The sequence below is a fragment of the Wyeomyia smithii genome, chromosome 1 (assembly GCF_029784165.1).
Source record: "Wyeomyia smithii strain HCP4-BCI-WySm-NY-G18 chromosome 1, ASM2978416v1, whole genome shotgun sequence".
In the NCBI taxonomy this organism is placed as follows: domain Eukaryota; kingdom Metazoa; phylum Arthropoda; class Insecta; order Diptera; family Culicidae; genus Wyeomyia; species Wyeomyia smithii.
This window is the reverse complement of record NC_073694.1, coordinates 50,613,849-50,631,588: the sequence shown is the minus strand read 5'-3', so window position 1 is coordinate 50,631,588 and position 17,740 is coordinate 50,613,849. Positions and strand designations below refer to the sequence as shown.

Sequence of the window (17,740 nt, the reverse complement as noted above, 5' to 3'; positions counted from 1 at the left end):
GCGTTGACCATCCTGGTGGCCCTTTACGGACGCTGCAGAAAGCTGTCGACGAGTATCAATTTTTTACATGACTCATTTGAACAAAAACTAGTTTCATATGAACAGGTTCCAAACCAAAGTAATAAATTTCATAACAATTTGATACTTGGTTCAAAGGTTATGGAAAGTAACGTAACCCGGAAACTGAGGGATAACGTGAACCCGGACACATTGGGTAATGTGTGTCCCTTCTAAGGTGTTTTCCAGAAACCAGAAGCTACTTTATTAAGCTGACAGTATGTGAAGTAGGGAAAGCGAAAAATAAGCGACTTGAAATATGATACAGATTTCGGAAAAATATACCGCATCCCGACGGGACTAAAAAGCCGTTGTTAAAAATAGAAATTTAGTTCGAAAAATTCAGTCGTACGGAGCACCTTCCGTTGTTGTGTCGCACTTGCAAGCACGAAGCAGACTGATTTTGGTCTCGATCACACAGGTCAGGTCAGGACCATCAGCGGGAGCTAGCCTAGGTCGTGGCGAGATTCAGGCACTGGGCCGCTGAATTCTCGCAAAAGCCACACTGGCCGGAAGCAGCTCCGACGGAGCGAGTAGTGCCGCTCCCACCACCCAAATGCACTATACCGGCCATTGGGACTGATGCCAGTAATGTTCCCAATTACGGCAACTGGTCGCATCACTATAGGATAAGAGTCGGATTTCGTTTTCGTACCATGATTTTGGGCTGGCACCTGCGCCGAGCTCCCTTAGTAATGTCGTGTGATAACGGCTTGAAACGGCGAGATTACAACCGGTGCAGGGGTCTCCGTCCCGTAAAACCTGGCAGGCCTTCCAGTACGTTCCGAGTCCATTGCCGGGTGGGAACCCGGCAGGAGTAGGATCAGATGTCTTTTCCTGACTTGCGCCGGTCGGGGGTGTCATAGTTGCCCATAAGGCGCTATGGCAGCCGCCCCTAGCCATGGCCTCACTGCTCCGGCATAGACTACCTTGGGACCATTTAGGCGACTACTCCATTATGGATAAGGATAGCGGCTGGTAGGGGGACCCAATAAACAAAAATGTTGAACTCAAAAACAAAAGAGACGGGTGCGGAGGGGTTACCAAATCCCTTCGCACGAGGTGGCATCCAGCGGTCTCCGCAGAAGAAGGCGGAGACGGATGCGGCGAAGTCTGGAGGTGGAAAAACGGCGAATCCGTCGGTGTCCACACCAGACATCTCGGTAGACGGTCCCTTGCTAGTCAAGGCCGTCGAAAGGTGTATGGACACGCGGCCAAGAGTGGCGGCGCTGTCTGAACAACTCGATGCCATAATCGAGTTCTTGGCGAACAGGCGAAACATCGCTGGCGACCTGAAGCAGAGCCTCCTCCTGCTTCGGAGCACCATTGATGAAGCCAGAAAGGAGCACGAAGAACTCGTAGCTCGGGTGAAGGCGGCCGAGAAAGCGGCCAGGACCGGGAGGGCGACTGCATCTAAAGAGGTACAGACAGACGCCCCCTCGTTCGCGTCGGTCTGCTCCACGGGGCAGGTCGCTAAGCGAACGAGGCAGTCCCCGGGGGAAACGGCCCCCGGGAACACCAAGAAACGATTGGTCGTGCTACTCCCACGGGAACACACGCCAACCGGTTCAAGGTCCACCGCGGAAAAGGCACAGGTGGAGGCTACGGGCAACCCTTGGACTACCGTAGAGGGTAGGAAGCGTCGGGAAGGTGCGACGCGACATGATGGCGGAGCGGCCAGAGGACCAAAAAAGGTCAAAAAGGCGCGGAGTAGGGGTGATGCCCTCATACTCAAGACGGATGGGTCGAAGTACTCAGAAGTCTTGAAGAAGATGAGGGGGGAAACCCAGCTCAAGGATCTGGGGGCGGATGTGCGGAGTATCCGCCGATCTCGCACCGGCGAGATGATACTTGAGCTCCGGAAGGACGCCAAGAACAAGGGGGCTACCTACAAAACGGTAGCTGAAAAGGTCCTAGGGAAGGAGGTGCAAGTGCGGGCACTCACCTCAGAAGTGACTCTCCAGCTTAAAAACCTGGACGAAATCACTGAGGGGTGCGACATTGCACAAGCCCTAAAAGCGAAGTGCGGGGTGGAGGTGGCTAAGGAGTCAATCCGCCTCCGCAAAGGTCCGGCGGGGACCCAGATAGCTACCTTCCGACTACCGTCGGCGGACGCTAACCTGGCCCTGAAAGAGGGCAAGTTGAAGGTCGGCTGGTCTGTATGTCCTCTGGGCATACTACAGCAACCAGACATTTGCTTCCGGTGCTTTGAGGGCGGACATAAGTCCTGGACCTGCAAGGGGCCCGATAGGAGCCAGCTGTGCAGGCGTTGTGGAGATGCAGGCCATAAAGCAAAGGACTGTGTGGAGTCTCCCAAGTGCATGGTATGTTCCGGGAAACGGGACGCCAAACACTTTATGGGAGGCCCCAGGTGCCCAGCCGGTAAGCCGGCTGCGAAACCACGGGCGTAAGGGTGACGCAACTGAACCTGAACCATTGCTTCGCGGCTCAGCAGCTGCTACACCAAGCAGCCACTGAGTCGTTGTCGGACATCGCCGTCATATCGGATCCCTACCGCATCCCTCCCGGAAACGGTAATTGGGTTGCGGATAAGTCCAGTTTGGCGGCCATATGTACGACGAGCAAGTTCCCGGTTCAGGAGGTTGTCTCAACCTCAGAAGAAGGGTACGTAGTTGCTAAGGTAAACGGAGTGTTCTACTGCAGTTGCTATGCTCCGCCACGTTGGTCTACCGAAAGGTTCACCCAGATGGTCGACCTCCTATCCATGGAGCTAACGGGCCTAACGCCGTTGGTGGTGGCGGGCGACTTCAACGCTTGGGCTGTTGAGTGGGGAAGTCGCTTCACGAACCAGAGGGGCCAGATCCTGTTGGGGGCTTTTGCAAAGCTCAACCTAGATCTGGCCAACGTTGGGAACAAAAGTACATTTAGCAGAAATGGTGCGGAGTCGATCATCGACGTGACGTTCTCCAGCCCAGGACTGATCAAGAACTGGAGGGTAGACGATGGCTACACTAATAGCGACCACCAGGCGGTCTGTTATAGTGTAGACAACAACGAGAGGCGACAAGCGACGGGTAGAGCCAACACTCCGACCGTTCGCGGGTGGAAGACATCGCACTTTGATGCCGAGGTATTCGAAGAGGCAATGAGAAGGGAGCGCGAGGGGGGCAGTTGGCTCCGCCCGACTGCTGACCAACTAGTTGCTATGCTATCGCGGGCGTGCGACGCCACCATGCCTAGGACTCGCCAACCTAGGAATGGAAAGCCACCGGTTTACTGGTGGACGGACGCGATAGCCGACCTTCGCAGTGCGTGCCTCCGTGCAAGACGGAGGATGCAGCGTGCGCGAAACGAAGAAGAGAGGACAGAGCGCCGCGCAGCATTCAGTTCGGCAAGATCGATGCTAAAGAGTGCGATAAAGGCCAGCAAGAGGGCCTGCTTCGATAGGCTATGTGCGAGTGCCAATACAAATCCGTGGGGTGACGCCTACAGGATCGTAATGGCCAAGACTAAAGGCGCGCTGGCGCCTGCAGAGCGATCACCAGCGATGCTGGAGCGTATCATCGAGGGACTCTTTCCACGCCACGAGCCAAGTCCTTGGCCTCCGGCAGTCGAGTCTCACGTCCGACGTTCCAGTATCTCAGACATAGACCAGAGATGGTCGGCCAACCTGCCGAGCATCCAATCCGTGAGCGACGACAGCCGTGTCGAGGCAGGGGAGGAGGCAAGGGTTACGAATGAGGAACTCATCGTGATCGCCAAATCCCTAAAGGTGAGCAAGGCACCGGGACCGGATGGTATCCCTAACCTGGCGATCAGGCTGGCGATAAAAACGGCCCCCGGGCTGTTCAGGGCAGTCATGCAGAGGTGCCTGGATGACTGTCTCTTTCCGGACAGGTGGAAGCGGCAGAGACTGGTCTTATTGCCGAAGGCTGGGAAACCGCCAGGGGACCCATCGGCATATAGGCCTATCTGCCTGCTGGACACCGCGGGCAAGGTGCTTGAGAGGATCATCCTCAACAGACTGGTGAGGTACACGGAGGGTGTACACGGTCTGGCAAGTAACCAGTTCGGCTTCCGGAAGGGCAGGTCCACGCTGGACGCAATCTCTTCCGTCATCAAGACGGCGGAGGTAGCAATCCAGCGCAAGAGAAGGGGAATACGCTACTGCGCAATCGTCACGCTCGACGTGAAGAATGCGTTCAATAGTGCCAGTTGGGACTCCATAGCGCTCGCGCTCAGGAGCATCCATGTACCGGTGTCGCTGTACAAGATTCTGGAAAATTATTTCCAGAATCGAGTACTTGTTTACGACACGGAGGAGGGTCAGAAGTGCGTCCCAATTACCGCAGGAGTTCCGCAAGGTTCTATCCTGGGCCCGGTGTTGTGGAATGTCATGTATGACGGAGTGTTGAAACTCAAGTTCCCTGTAGGGGTTGTGATCGTCGGCTTTGCAGACGACATAACGCTGGAGGTTTACGGCGAGTCTATCGAGGAGGTCGAGTTGACGGCCGCGCACTGTATACGCAAGGTCGAGGACTGGATGCGCTCCAGGAATCTGGAGCTCGCGCATCATAAGACGGAGGTCACGGTTGTGAACAACCGTAAATCGGAGCAACAGGCGGTGGTCAGAGTCGGAGACTGCACCATCACCTCGAAGCGATCCCTGAAGCTCTTGGGGGTTATGGTGGACGACAAGCTCACGTTCGGGAGTCACGTCGACTATGCCTGTAAGAGGGCCTCATCGGCTATTGCAGCACTATCTCGTATGATGTCCAATAGCTCAGCGGTTTATGGCAGCAAGCGAAGACTTCTTGCCAGCGTGGTTTCGTCCATACTTAGGTATGGTGGGCCAGTGTGGTCCAGAGCGCTAGGTACTAACAGTTACCGTGGTAAACTGGAAAGTACCTACAGGCTCATGTGCCTGAGAGTTGCGAGTGCGTATCGTACGGTGTCATACGATGCAATCTGTGTCTTGTCCGGCATGATGCCTATCAGCATTGCCATCAAGGAGGACAGAGAGTGTTTCGACCAACGTGACACAAGGGGCATACGAGGTACCAGAAGGTCATTCTCGATGCTCCGCTGGCAGCGGGAATGGTCCAACTCCACAAAGGGCAGATGGACGCACCGACTCATACCGGAGATATCCGGCTGGGTCGGGAGACGACATGGTGAAGTGAACTTCCACCTGACACAAATCCTGTCAGGCCATGGTTGTTTCAGGCAATATCTGCACAGGTTCGGACACGCGGTGTCCCCCATGTGTCCTGAGTGCGTGGAGGAGGAGGAGACTGCTGAGCATGTCTTCTTCGTATGCCCCCGTTTCGCAAGAGCGAGGAGCAACATGATGGCTGTGAGCGGGCCTGGCACTACTCCGGACAATCTAGTCCGGAGGATGTGCGACGACCCGGACATCTGGAACGCGGTCTGTGCGGCCGCCTCTCAGATTGTTCTGGAGCTGCAACGTGTGTGGCGGGTCAACCACCAACACGCCAGTGGTAGCTAATTACCAGTCTCCAGGTAGTTAGCTAGGAGGTTATAAGAGTAAAGAGGGTGCATCACGCACAAAAGCCACTCCCCGACGTAATACTTAACCGTCGTTCCGGGAAGACAAGGGCTGGAGACTGGAGGGGTTTTAGTGGGTCGGGACAGGGATCAGTAGGTGTCTGGGCGAGTGTAACTACCCCAGCATCTCTCCCCTAGTCTCATCCCCACACCCTGAGTTCTCTTCTCAGGTGTCTGTTTGCAGATTTCCCCGCCACCTTTAAAAAAAAAAAAAAAAAAAAAAAAACACAGGTCAGGTCTATAAGAGTTATCAGCATCAGCTGACTCTTCTGTGAGTGATGAGACATTCCTTTCAGTCTATAAATAACGCTTGCATAGCAGTGTGTGTTGTTAGGGGTGAGCAATAGATTAAGTCGGCAGTGGAATGTGATACGATATAGATTGTGGAACAGTACCACCGTCCCCCGTAGTTTAATTGGTCAAAACACCATGCCGGAGACAGGGAGATTGCGGGTCCCGTCGGGATGCGGTATATTTTCCCAAATCTGTATCATATTTCCAGTTCGCTTATTTTTCGCTTTCCCTACTTCACATACTGTCTGCTTAATGAACTTGCGTGTTAACGGGTAAAAGCCGTTGTTAAAAATAGAAATTTAGTTCGGAACCTACTATCCAGATATTTAAAATGGCGTTGGAATTAGATCTCTGGTTTCTGAGTATATCGAGTTTTTCAGAAACTGAATGTCGCCATCTTCGCCATCAAAATACCCATATTAGACAACATTCGACTGTTTTAGGATGTATTTTGGCAACTAGAAGTAGTCATCTGGATGTTTCGCGTGATATATCTGAAACATATTTATTTAAATGATATTTGCATGTGTTTGTGCCAATGTATGTTCGCATGTGTGTGAAGGTTTGAATATTCGGTATAGTTGTGTTGTTGGCAATCAAAAATTTGTTATTTAGAGTGAAGAAGAAATTCAGCAGAAATTATCAATGTGTAATTTTTTTCTCAAAATTGAAGTGGTCGTGTAAATCTATTTTAACAAATAATAAATTCATGTTCTAAACTAATGTTCTTGTTTTATCTGTTCACCTCAAGTATTTTCTTATCTATTTTGTTTCCGTATTTTTATTTATTTTTATTTTGTCTTTTCGATTTTCTGTTTTGTTCTCTTTAAATTTTTCTACTTTTTATCCTTTGTTTAACTGAATTCTTCGTTTATTTTTTTTTTTTCCTAAATTAGACTGATATTTGAATTTCAATATTCCATTTCCACTATTGTCCTATACTTGTGTTTTTGTTCATCAGTGTTTTAGTATTTATTTACCTTTATTATCGTGTGTTTCTGGACGGCTGTTTTTTTCTGTACAACGTTTGCATTGGAAAAAAGTTGATAAATTTTCCATGGAAGGTTATTATATTAGCTCACTTGTAACGAAATTTTACGCCCTTGCGAGCTAGAAGACGGCGCCACGGCGTGTTTTTGAGTTATTTCATTGTTTAGTTTATCAACTCCTCCTCAGTTTTCATAAAATTCTTGGAGTAAAGCTTACGCTTCAAGTTTGCTCTGAAATTCTCGATGGGTAGAAGCTGGAGAACGATGGATGGGTTCACGGACTTATGTTCCACATCGATATTCAGCCGCTCCATCTCCGTCAACAATTGTTTCGAGTAATGAGTCGACGCCACAGCCAGTCAAAACACCGCGTCTTCGCTCTTATGGTATTTCTTGATGAACGACGTCCGTCAGACACTACGTACTATAAATTTTTCCGTTCACGGCCAGGTCGAAGTGATAGAAAAGCGGCTTTGACATCCCTTTCTCTATGATTGTCAACCACAGCAGAACCTTCTTGGGGAACTTGGAGGGTGAAATGAACTTCACCTCGGTGCTCACTTCCTTCGTGGGGGGAGTAAAATGCGAAGTGCCCTGCCAGTCGTTGTCATCCGAAGTGAAATAAATCTTTCAATTAATTAGGACAAAAAGTTCATGCACGAGCCAAATCCTTGGCCTCCGGCAATTCGTGAGCGACAGCAGCCGTGTCGAGGTTGAGGAGGAGGTAAGGGTTCAAATCCTTAAAGATAAGCGAGGCACCGGCACCTGTTGGAGTTCCAAAACAGGCAATCAGGATGGCAATAAAAGCAGCCCCGGGCTGTTACAGGCAGTCATGCAGAAGTGCCTAGATGACTGCCTCTTCCCGGATAGATGGAAGCGACAAGGATTTGTCTTACTGCCGAAGACTGGGAAACCGCTAGAGGACACATCAAGATCGTGAAAACTATTTCCTGAATCGAGTACTAGTCTAAAACACGGAAGTGGGTCAGAAGTGCGTCCCAATCACCGCAGGAGTTCCGTAGGGTTCATCCTGGCTCCGGTGTTGTGTAATGTCATGTACAACGGAATGTTGTAGTTGAAGTACCCTGCAGGGATTGTTATTGTCGGCTTTGCGAACGACAAAACGCTGGAGATCTACGGCGAGTCGATCAGAGAGGTCGAGTTGACGGCCGCGCACTGCATACGCAAGATTGAGGACTGGATGCACTCCAGAAAACTGGAGTCAGCGCACCACAAGACGGCGGTCACGGTTTTGAATAACCGTACATCAGAGCGACAGGCGGCGTTCGGAGTCGGTGACTGCACAATCACCTTAAAGCGCGTTTCGAAACTGTTGGGTGTTATGGACGAAGACAAGCTTACAATCAAGAGCCACGTCAACTATGTCTGTAAGAGCCCCACTATCACGAATGGTGTCGAATAGTTTGTGCAGCCGCCTTTTAGATAGTCCTGGAGTTGCAACGTGTGTTGCGGGTCAACCACCAACATGCCAATGGTAGCTAACTGTCAGTTTTCAGAGGGTGTTTGAGGCGCACACAGCGATGTAGCCACTTGTTTCTCGGTCTTCCTCTTCAGCAACTTTTGGAGCTTTTTGTCCTTCAGGGTCGTCGGTCGTCCGTAACCGGGTTTTCGTTCGGTTCTCTGATTGCTGTCCAAGATCTTGTAGATGCCGAAACGGACATATCCGGAAACCACTGTACTTACCTTATCAAACAGTCCCAAGCCGTGGTGTGGCCTTTGCTGTACGTAAGAGTCGTCTCCATTCCACTCGGTTCATGGCTGCAGTTCGCCATCTCTGCAGTCTGCGTAGGGTCCGCAGGTCGTCTTCCACCTGATCGATCCACCTTACCCGCTGTGCACCTCTCCGTATCGTCCCTGACGAATTGGTTTCAAGAACCATCTTTACCGGGCTGTCGTCCGACATGCTTACAACATGCCTAGCCCACCGCAACCTGCCTATCTTAGCGGTGTGGACGATAGATGGCTTCCCAAGTAGCTCCTGCAGTTCGTGGTTCATTCGCTTTCTCCACACTTCGTTTTCCATCTGCAGTCCACCGCAGATGGTACGCAATACCTTCCGCTCAAAGACCGGAAGGGCGCGTTGGTCCTCCACAAGCATAGTCCATGTCTCATGCCCGTAGAGGACTACCGGTCTGATCAGCGTCTTGTAGATGTTTAACTTGGTGCGGCGACGAATTTTACACGATCGGAGCGTCCTCCGGAGACCAAAGTATGCTCGATTTCCTGCCATAGTGCGCCGTTGAATTTCTCTGCTGGTATCGTTTGTGGCAGTTACCAGTGAGCCAAGATACACGAACTCGTTGACCACCTCGATTTCATCATCACCAACTTGAAATCGAGGTGGGAGGTTAGCACTGTCTTCTCGTGAACCCCTTCCTTTCATGTACTTCGTCTTCGATGCATTGATGACCAGTTCAATCCGTTTGGCTTCAGCCTTTAGTCCGATGTACGTATCCGCCATCTTCACAAAGGTCCGAGCCACAATGTCGATATCATTGGCGAAACTAAACAGTTGAACCGACTTTTGGAAGATCGTGCCACTCGTGTTAATCCCCGCTCTTCTAATGAAACCTTCCAGGGCAATGTTAAACAGTAGGCACGAAAGACCATCACCTTGCCTTAGACCTCTTCGGGGTTCGAAGGGGCTCGAGAGTGCCCCGATACTCGAACTACACACATCACTCGATCCATCGTCGCGTCCTCCACCTCCAAGAGACCGGGGGCTGGAATCCTGATGTCTTCTGCTCGTGCACCAAGGTCAGTTGCCATACCGTCCTCGCGCTCTACGGCATCGTCGTTTAGATGCTCGTCGAAGTGCTGCTTCCACCTTTCGATCACCTCACACTCGTTTGTAAGGTTGCCGTCCAAGCTCCTGCACATATCGGCTTGCGGCACGAAGCCTTTGCGGGAGCTGTTCAGCTTCTCGTAGAACTTCCGAGTGTCGTTAGCTTGGTACAGCTCTTTCATCGCTACGCGATCTCGGTCCTCTAGCTAGCGCTTCTTCCTCAGGAGGACCGAGTTTTGGCTGTTCCGTGCCTGTCGGTATCGTTCCACGTTCGCTCTCGTACGATGTTGCAGCATTCTCGCCCGTGCTGCATTCTTCTCCTTGACTAACTGTTTGCATTCGCCGTCAAACCAGTCATTTCTATGATTCGGGGCACTTGTACCCAGTAGCGCTTCAGCATTGCTACCTATAGCGGATCGGATACTCCTCCAGCTATCTTCAAGGGTAGCTGCGCCAAGCTGCTCTGCCTCCAGCTGCTGCGCGTATGCAAACTTCTTAACGATGTAGCTTCACTGTTATTGCCATCACGGTTAGAGTTCGGCTTATAGAACTGTCATTTTATTCCGCTGATTCATGGGTTACTATTGATGCTGCATGGGTGATGCTGCATGTGTAGTTTCGTTTGTGAGAGTGACGGTAAACCCATGAAAAATTTGTTGTCCGTTTTTTTAATGCAAACGTTATCCGTACATTTGTGCGTTTGTTTTTCAGTATATTTGTATTTTTATACTTCTCTATTTCTATAGTTATGTTGTTCCTTTACTCCTGTATTTCTGCAATATAGGTACAAAAATACTTCTTATTTCCGATATTACTGCCCGATATTATTACCGATATTACGAACTACAGTACTTCGGTGTTTTCCTTCATTGCTGTTTTTCTGTATTCTTTTTTTCTGTGTATTAGTTTTTTCAGTTAACTTCATCTATTAATGATGTTTTCCTAGTTTTATTTTCTGTATTTTAATCTATTTCTATATTTTTTTATTTTAAATCCAATACGATTATTTTTCGGTTCATCTGCTATTTCGTTTACCTGTTTCTCTGTTTTTTTGATTTGCCCAATGTTTTTATCTTTTGGTTCAATTGTGTTCTTCTGTTTTATATTTTTTTGTCTTATAAATAAAACCAGCTTTCGTTGATTGTGATTATATTAGATACATATTTGCATGTCTTTTTTTTAAATTTTTTTCTATATTTTTCATATTTACGTCTTTCTTTACTTCTCTATTTCGGTATCTCTGCTATACTTCATTTGTTCTATTTTCCTACATTTCTCGTATCTATTTATTCATATTGTTTTATTTCTGTATTTTTATTATTTCTGTTTGTGCATTTTGTATTTTTGTATTTTTGTATTTTTGAATATTTGCAATTCTCAATTTCTGAATTTTTTCGTTTGTGCACTTTTTATTTCTGTACTTCTGTTTTACTTAATCGTTGTCTTTTAAATTTTATTTCTAATTATTCTTTAACTTTAACTTCTGAATCAGCTTTTTTGTAGTTTTGTTCTTTTTTCTCTGTGTTTCTGCTTGTGATTTTGTTTTTTTTTCTTCTATTTTCTCTGTCTTCTGTTCTATGTTTTGTATACTTTTCTATTTCCAAATTTTTATTGTTTATGAGATTCTTGATGTGGTTTTCTATTCAATTCTATTTTCCGGTACTTTCTTTGCTGCTCTATTTTTGTATTTTTACTATCCTGTATTCCTGTTTTATTTTATTTTTCCCTATCTTTCTTGTCTATTTTCCTATATTGTTTTATTTTGCTGTTTTTCTTTACTTTTGTCTTTCTGTTTTTCTGGATTTTTCGAATTTCTTCTTTTCTTTCTATTATTTTTGTTCTGGTTTTTTTTCTTTTTTGCTATCTGCGTTTCCAATCCCTTGAGTTTATTTGTTTACTATTTCCGTTGTTGTAAAATTTTTGTTTTCTGATTTATTTATTATCTTGTTTCTGTTATATTTTGTTTTAAACTTCTCTATTTCTTCGCTACTTGCTTTGTTTTTCTGTTTTTTTGTTCTGTTTTTTGTTAACACTCTTTTAAGTTAAAGTTGACTGTTCTATCAAGACTAGATTCAGGTATGCTTCGAATTGCTGTTAAAAACTACGGAAATTATCATGGATAAATAGTTCTGAGAAACAAAAAAAATGCTTTGGCTGCTAGTACTGAAAAGTAAAGCAAAGAAAGATAAAATCGAGCAACTCGTGGAATAAAAACTGAAGAGTATGAAGCGTAGAGAATAACGATTGCGTCGCCAACAATATTGCATTCGTAAAAACCACACTACACACGGAAAGTTTGCTTCAATATCAGTGAATCTAGTGAGGTCCAGCTTGAAACTGGGTTTTATAGGACCTTTGTTTAGATTTTTGTAGAATAGCTCGTTGAATATGAAAAAAAAGTTGTTTTTGTAATAGAACTTGTTTATTATTAATAAATTTTTCTAACATTTATTACTATACATGAAATATCAAATTATAATGATACTTAAAATATACGTTGGAAACAAATAATACAAAACCGTCAGCAAAATCATCAATATGAATTAGTTAAGAATTTGCTCCAATATGTTGCTCTCTGGCTGCACACCTTTTCCCTTGTTTTTGCTCAAATACATATGGAAATAAAAATAGTACTTCTCTTTTTCCGGGTCCGTTGCTGAAGCATCTTTGCTATTATCGGCACATGCCTTCACAACCACTTCACACTTCTGTTTTGGACAAACCGGACAACCGGTGAGTGCTTCCGCCATCGGGCCGGCGGTAGTTGGCAGTTCCGGAACACAACCAAAATGAAACGTTATCGGATGCGCATTGTAGCGTGATGCAAAACTGATGTACCGCACACCCAGCGCTCCGTGATCATCAAAAACGTTCAGCAACGGTTTCTGGACGTTATCGTCAATTGTGATGGTGATATTCCCTTCCCGTAGCAATCGGAAGTGGATCTTGAATTTATTCCCTGGGAACAATTTGGGCTCTACACAATCCGGAGGTGATTCACCACATCCGCACTGATTCTCCGTTACCTTGGGGCCATTTGGAGCCCGCCCCGTCTTAGATGTATGATACGATTGCATTTTGAGTGTTTCTCGGTATATCACCGTGTACACGTTGCCAATCCTAATTTCATATGTACGAGCAAAGTCCGGATATTCGTTGGACCGATCTTGACTAGACAGCAGAATCGCTATTTCCTCCTGAAAGTTTCTCACTTCAATATACATGTAGAAATCCACCGGAACCGCATCCGACCGTCGATTTCCGATTTTGTCCAACTCGTAGTACTGATCGAATGTCCCAGTAATGTCCGTGTGCTGAACGCAGTTCGTTGGCACTTAAAGCCGGTATAAGTAGCAATGTTGAGTAAGCCCCAAAAACAGCAAAAAAATAAACAACCAAACGTAAATGAAGATCGCAAAGGCTTACGGCTCGAGATGGGGATTAACTGTGTTCTGACTTACCCTCGATCGCCCGGCATAAATGACAAGCGTCCAAGACGGAAAGAAAAATGATTATCATCAATCTGCCTAGTGGCAGCGAGGACTTGCGCCACACCGTCAACATTTTAGAGGAATGAAAAAAAAACACACTTCGATATCTGCCGACTGTTGAGATCCGCTCTTTATGAGCTATTCCGAGCTACTGGAGATATTCTGCTAATGTGATTACGAAGCAACTAGCGTTAGTATTCTACATAAATGTTACTTCACGAGAAACGACTTCATACATATATCTCGAGGACACGCTTTCTTATCAGAGGCTGAGAGATGTAATGCGCAAAAACGTTGCCAGATCTAGCTGTTACGCTCGTACGAAGCGGGTGTGGTGCGTCTGGCGGTTCTGTAAGTCCAGCTGATTGATGGTTTCGATTCGAGCTTTAATCTCCTGAAAACATCCTCCAACCGAACGAATACCTGTTGTTATGCAAATATCCTCGGCATGGAGTGAAATCCGATTCTGGGCATTACATGTGTCATCGGAGTCTGAAAATTTCGCTTGGATCTTACAGACGGTTGAATAAGCCGCCTGTTTTTCTCTTCAACATGGACATGCGTGCTAAAACTAGAACTAGGTACCTAATTTGCATACATTTTTGGAGTTCGATTTATCAATCGACCAGCTTAATGGGCTCGTTATACTATGACGACTGATAATTTAGCAGTGTATCTAGGAAATTCCGGAATTCAAACATGATTACTTCATTTAGAGGAAAAATATGTTTTCCCAGTTCAGACTTTCTACGACCATTTCAATATCGTAACTCTGGGCATAAGGGGAGTTGAATGTTTATGGGAGCTTTTATGGGAGGATTATTGTTTCTTATTAATTTCGTTTCTATCTTGGACTAAGTCGTTGTTATTGGGTAACTATTACATTTTCTACACAGTAAGAGATATTATGGTGATATATTGTGGAACTATTAGTGAGAAACTACGATTCGTGTAGCGATCTGTGGCTGGTTTACTTACGTATAACGTGATTTTGACACGTTGCGAAACTTGTTTTCACCCTTGAAATTTTTAGAATATTTTGACTGTTTAAATTAAAAATTTTTGTTTTAAATTTGTGGAGCTCTTTATCTTATCTAGTCGATTACAATTAAAGCAACCAGTGCAGTGGCTTGGAATCTTATACTGGACCATTACCAGAGCACTACTCGTCTGAAGCAATCGCAACACACTCTTTGACTCCACTCCCAGAGAGGAGTCAGCAATGGAACTACATAGTATGTTGGAGAAATTTGAGGGAAATGGTAAAGTATCAATTAGGTGAGCGTACGGAACTCTGGGACTTTCTACTCATCTGTATGTTTAGTACTCGAGCAGATCCGACAGCAAGACGAGGTTGGGATCAAGCAACGACCACAGTCAAGGCCCTCACAGCTCTCATGCAGTTTGTGTACTGCAATCCTTCCAGCCCATCGAAATCACTGCTAACTGTTCAAAAAAAGCTGAATGTTCCATTGAACGGATCCAATTAAGTCCAATTCCGGTAATGCGTCACATGCTCCGATCATCATCCTTTGTACCCATAAAGTATGCGTTTTGGACTTTTTTCTGATGGTGATAAAAAAATAACTTAGACAGATAATTCAGTTTGATAAATTGGAATCATGTTAACTTCCTCAAAAAAATTTTTTACGTCCTTCCGTGCGGCCTTCCGGCAGTTAGCCGGAACATTCGCCATGACGGACGAAGACATGCGTGTGAGCTTGTTTTTGACGTGGGACTACGTCTTTGTTTACTATACTGGGATGTATTCTGTGAAATTGGAAATGAAACTTGCAAATGTTGCGTCAGATTTCAAACGTTAATAACAGCATAAGCACATGATGGATAACAATAACCAATATGTTGTTGGATAGATAAAATGTATAACAATTTTGTAATATGCTAGTTATCACTCTAATTTCATTGCTAAGCGGTAAAATTGATGAAAAGTTTCAATAACAAATTTACGCGAATAATGAACCAATTACATGCGAGCATCCCTAGCACAGACGACGTGAATGGACACCATCCGTTTCCTGTGATATTCTCTGTATCAATATCGGAATAAAAATTGACAGAGTCTTCCCGCCCCAACAGGTCAATTTGTTTTTGGTTCCATGAGCTTAGACTAATATGATGTCACGAAGGTAAACGTTTTCCAAAAAGTTTGAAACAACCCCCATTCTAGAACAATTTCTAAATCTGCTTCCAGAACCTAATAAAAACTGATGTCTTGGAAGAAAACATGCCGGTAAAAGCAACAGTATCAGTGGAGTAATGAACCGCAGGTCTCTCGTCGTCTATGATTGCAACGGTACTCTTCTATTCGTATATTTCAGCGGTACACTTCTATTCGTACTGCAGCGGTACTATTCGTATTGCAATGGTACACTTTTGTTTGTACATTTCTATTCGTGTGCTAATCGAGGAAAAACTGCAATGCTGCTGTTGATGGTGATTGAAAGTTCATCTCATAAATATGATTACCATAAATCACTCAACAAGAATTGTAAATTCTTGCAACGGATATTTATTTAATTTTACCTTCGATATTTACTGGATAATCATGACCGGAAAGTATCGAAAGAGTAAATTTCTAAATATATACATTTATAGAAGAGTAAGAGCCTGCGAATGCTTGTGAATTTTTTGTTTATTTACTAAGATTCATTCATATTCTCTTTCTACATTTCAAAATTGCTAGATGATATATTATTATTCTAAGCTTTGCCACAATAAACGTATATTAGCTGTCTTCGTAATACAGCGAATGCAGTTGTAGGCAAATGAAAAAAATTGTCAAGCAAAAAACAAAAATGTAATTGTGAATTGCTACGTTTTTTTGCTGGAACTTGTTAATAATTTTGTTTAAAATATCTTCTTATGTTTGCCAATCAATAAACCTATGTAAGGGCTTCCATATTATTTTGAAAGTAAGATCCATATTATAGATTTGATTTAATCAGATTTAATCAGATTTAAATAAGACAAAACCATTCATTATGATAACGTAAATATTATTGGATTTGGTTTTTGAGGATATAGAGTTAATTTTGACTTTGACGCATTACGAGAAATTCTTGGTGCTTATTCAACAAGCGCGATATGCTTGTGCCTTGTCAAATACATGTTGTTTGCACAAAAAATACTACAGGCATAGTATCGTCAGATATAAACGGTATTCTTTCGAGTGTTGTTGAATATATTTCAAAAATTTATTTCCAGTGGAGGCTGAAAATAAAAATACTTACTTTCGCTGAGCAAACACATTGATTCTGTCTGCAGACTATGTATGTTTTGTAACAAAAAATCCCTAAATTACAGTGTTTAGTCCCACGTCACCATTTCATATAACCCTAGGGCTGTATACCTTGTAGTATTTAATTCTTTCGTCGTTATATTAACCAATCCTACTCAGTTTTCGCGCCAGTTGGAGTAGATCTTACGCTTCAGGCTTGGCCAGATATCCTCGATGGGACGCAACTTGGGGATGTTGGGTGGGTCCGCCAACTTGGGTACCATATCGATATTCAGCAGCTCCATCTCCTCCAGCTATCGCTTTGAGTAGTGGGCCGACGCCATATCCGGCCAAAACACCGCGTCTGCAGCCTTTTGGTATTTCTTGATGAACGACGCACGTTTCGGCAGGCACTTCGTACTATAAACTCCCCGTCCACGGCCAGTCCGGAGCGAGAGAAGAGCAACTTTGACATCCTTTTTTCGCTGATTGTCAGCCACAGCAGCACCTTCTTGGGAAACTTGGTGTGTGAAATAAACTTTACCTCGGAGCCTACTTCCTTCGTGGGGGAGGTAAAATACGAAATGGCCTGCTAGTCGTTGCCATCCAGGGTGAGACAGGTCTCGGCGTTCATCACCGCCGCCACGTCGTGATTTGCCAGGAAAATCGACTTGACCATCTTATTCAGGTGCTGCCGCTGCGTCATTGCCTGCAGCTCCGAGACTAGTGAACGGGACTGCTGCTTCTTGACATGTATGTTCATGTTCGTCAGGTATTTTTTCACTGTTTAGCCTGTTGCACCGACCTCCTGGCCGAGCGCACACAGCGATGTAGCCACTTTTCCCTCGGTCTTCCTCTTCAGTATCCTTTGAAGCTTCTTGTCGTTAGGGTCGTCGGCCGTCCGGAATCGGGCTTTCTTTCAATGCTCTGATTATTGTCCAATAGTGCCAAGATATTGTAAATGCCGGAACGGGCGTATCCGGTGCCCAGGAGCTGCCGCACAATGTCCTTTTTCGACGAGACGGGGTACCGTTCTTTGAACGCGCACACTTCTGAACGGAGTAGCTTCACTGTTTTTGCCATCACGACTAGAGTTCGACTGACAGAGCTGTCAAATATATTCTGCTGACTCATGTTAATATGTTAATATGATTGATGCTGCATGCGTAGTTTCGCCAGTGCGCTTTCGAAGCTTTCTGTTGAAAACGAGAAGGAAGTCCTCCATCATCAACCGTGCCGGAATTGCCTGCGAAAGAGCCATCTCTCGAAGGATTGTGCATCGTCTAGCAATGTCTGCTTTGGAATTTTGAATAAAACTTTATCAGAAAACCTCCCG

At 45.5% G+C, this 17,740-nt stretch overlaps 2 protein-coding genes across 7 annotated transcripts in view; one reads left to right on the top strand and one right to left on the bottom strand.

The window, feature by feature from the left end:
• LOC129733826 (uncharacterized) overlaps positions 1-17,740 on the top strand; it is a 154,881-nt gene that overhangs the window by 86,513 nt on the left and 50,628 nt on the right. The window lies entirely within an intron of this gene.
• On the bottom strand, positions 12,132-13,313 carry LOC129733827 (uncharacterized). Its single transcript, XM_055695352.1, has 2 exons — positions 13,137-13,313; positions 12,132-13,009 (listed from the first exon to the last, which is right to left on the bottom strand). Exons 1-2 carry the CDS (start codon positions 13,237-13,239, stop codon positions 12,219-12,221), a joined length of 894 nt encoding a protein of 297 aa, XP_055551327.1. The 5' UTR covers positions 13,240-13,313; the 3' UTR covers positions 12,132-12,218.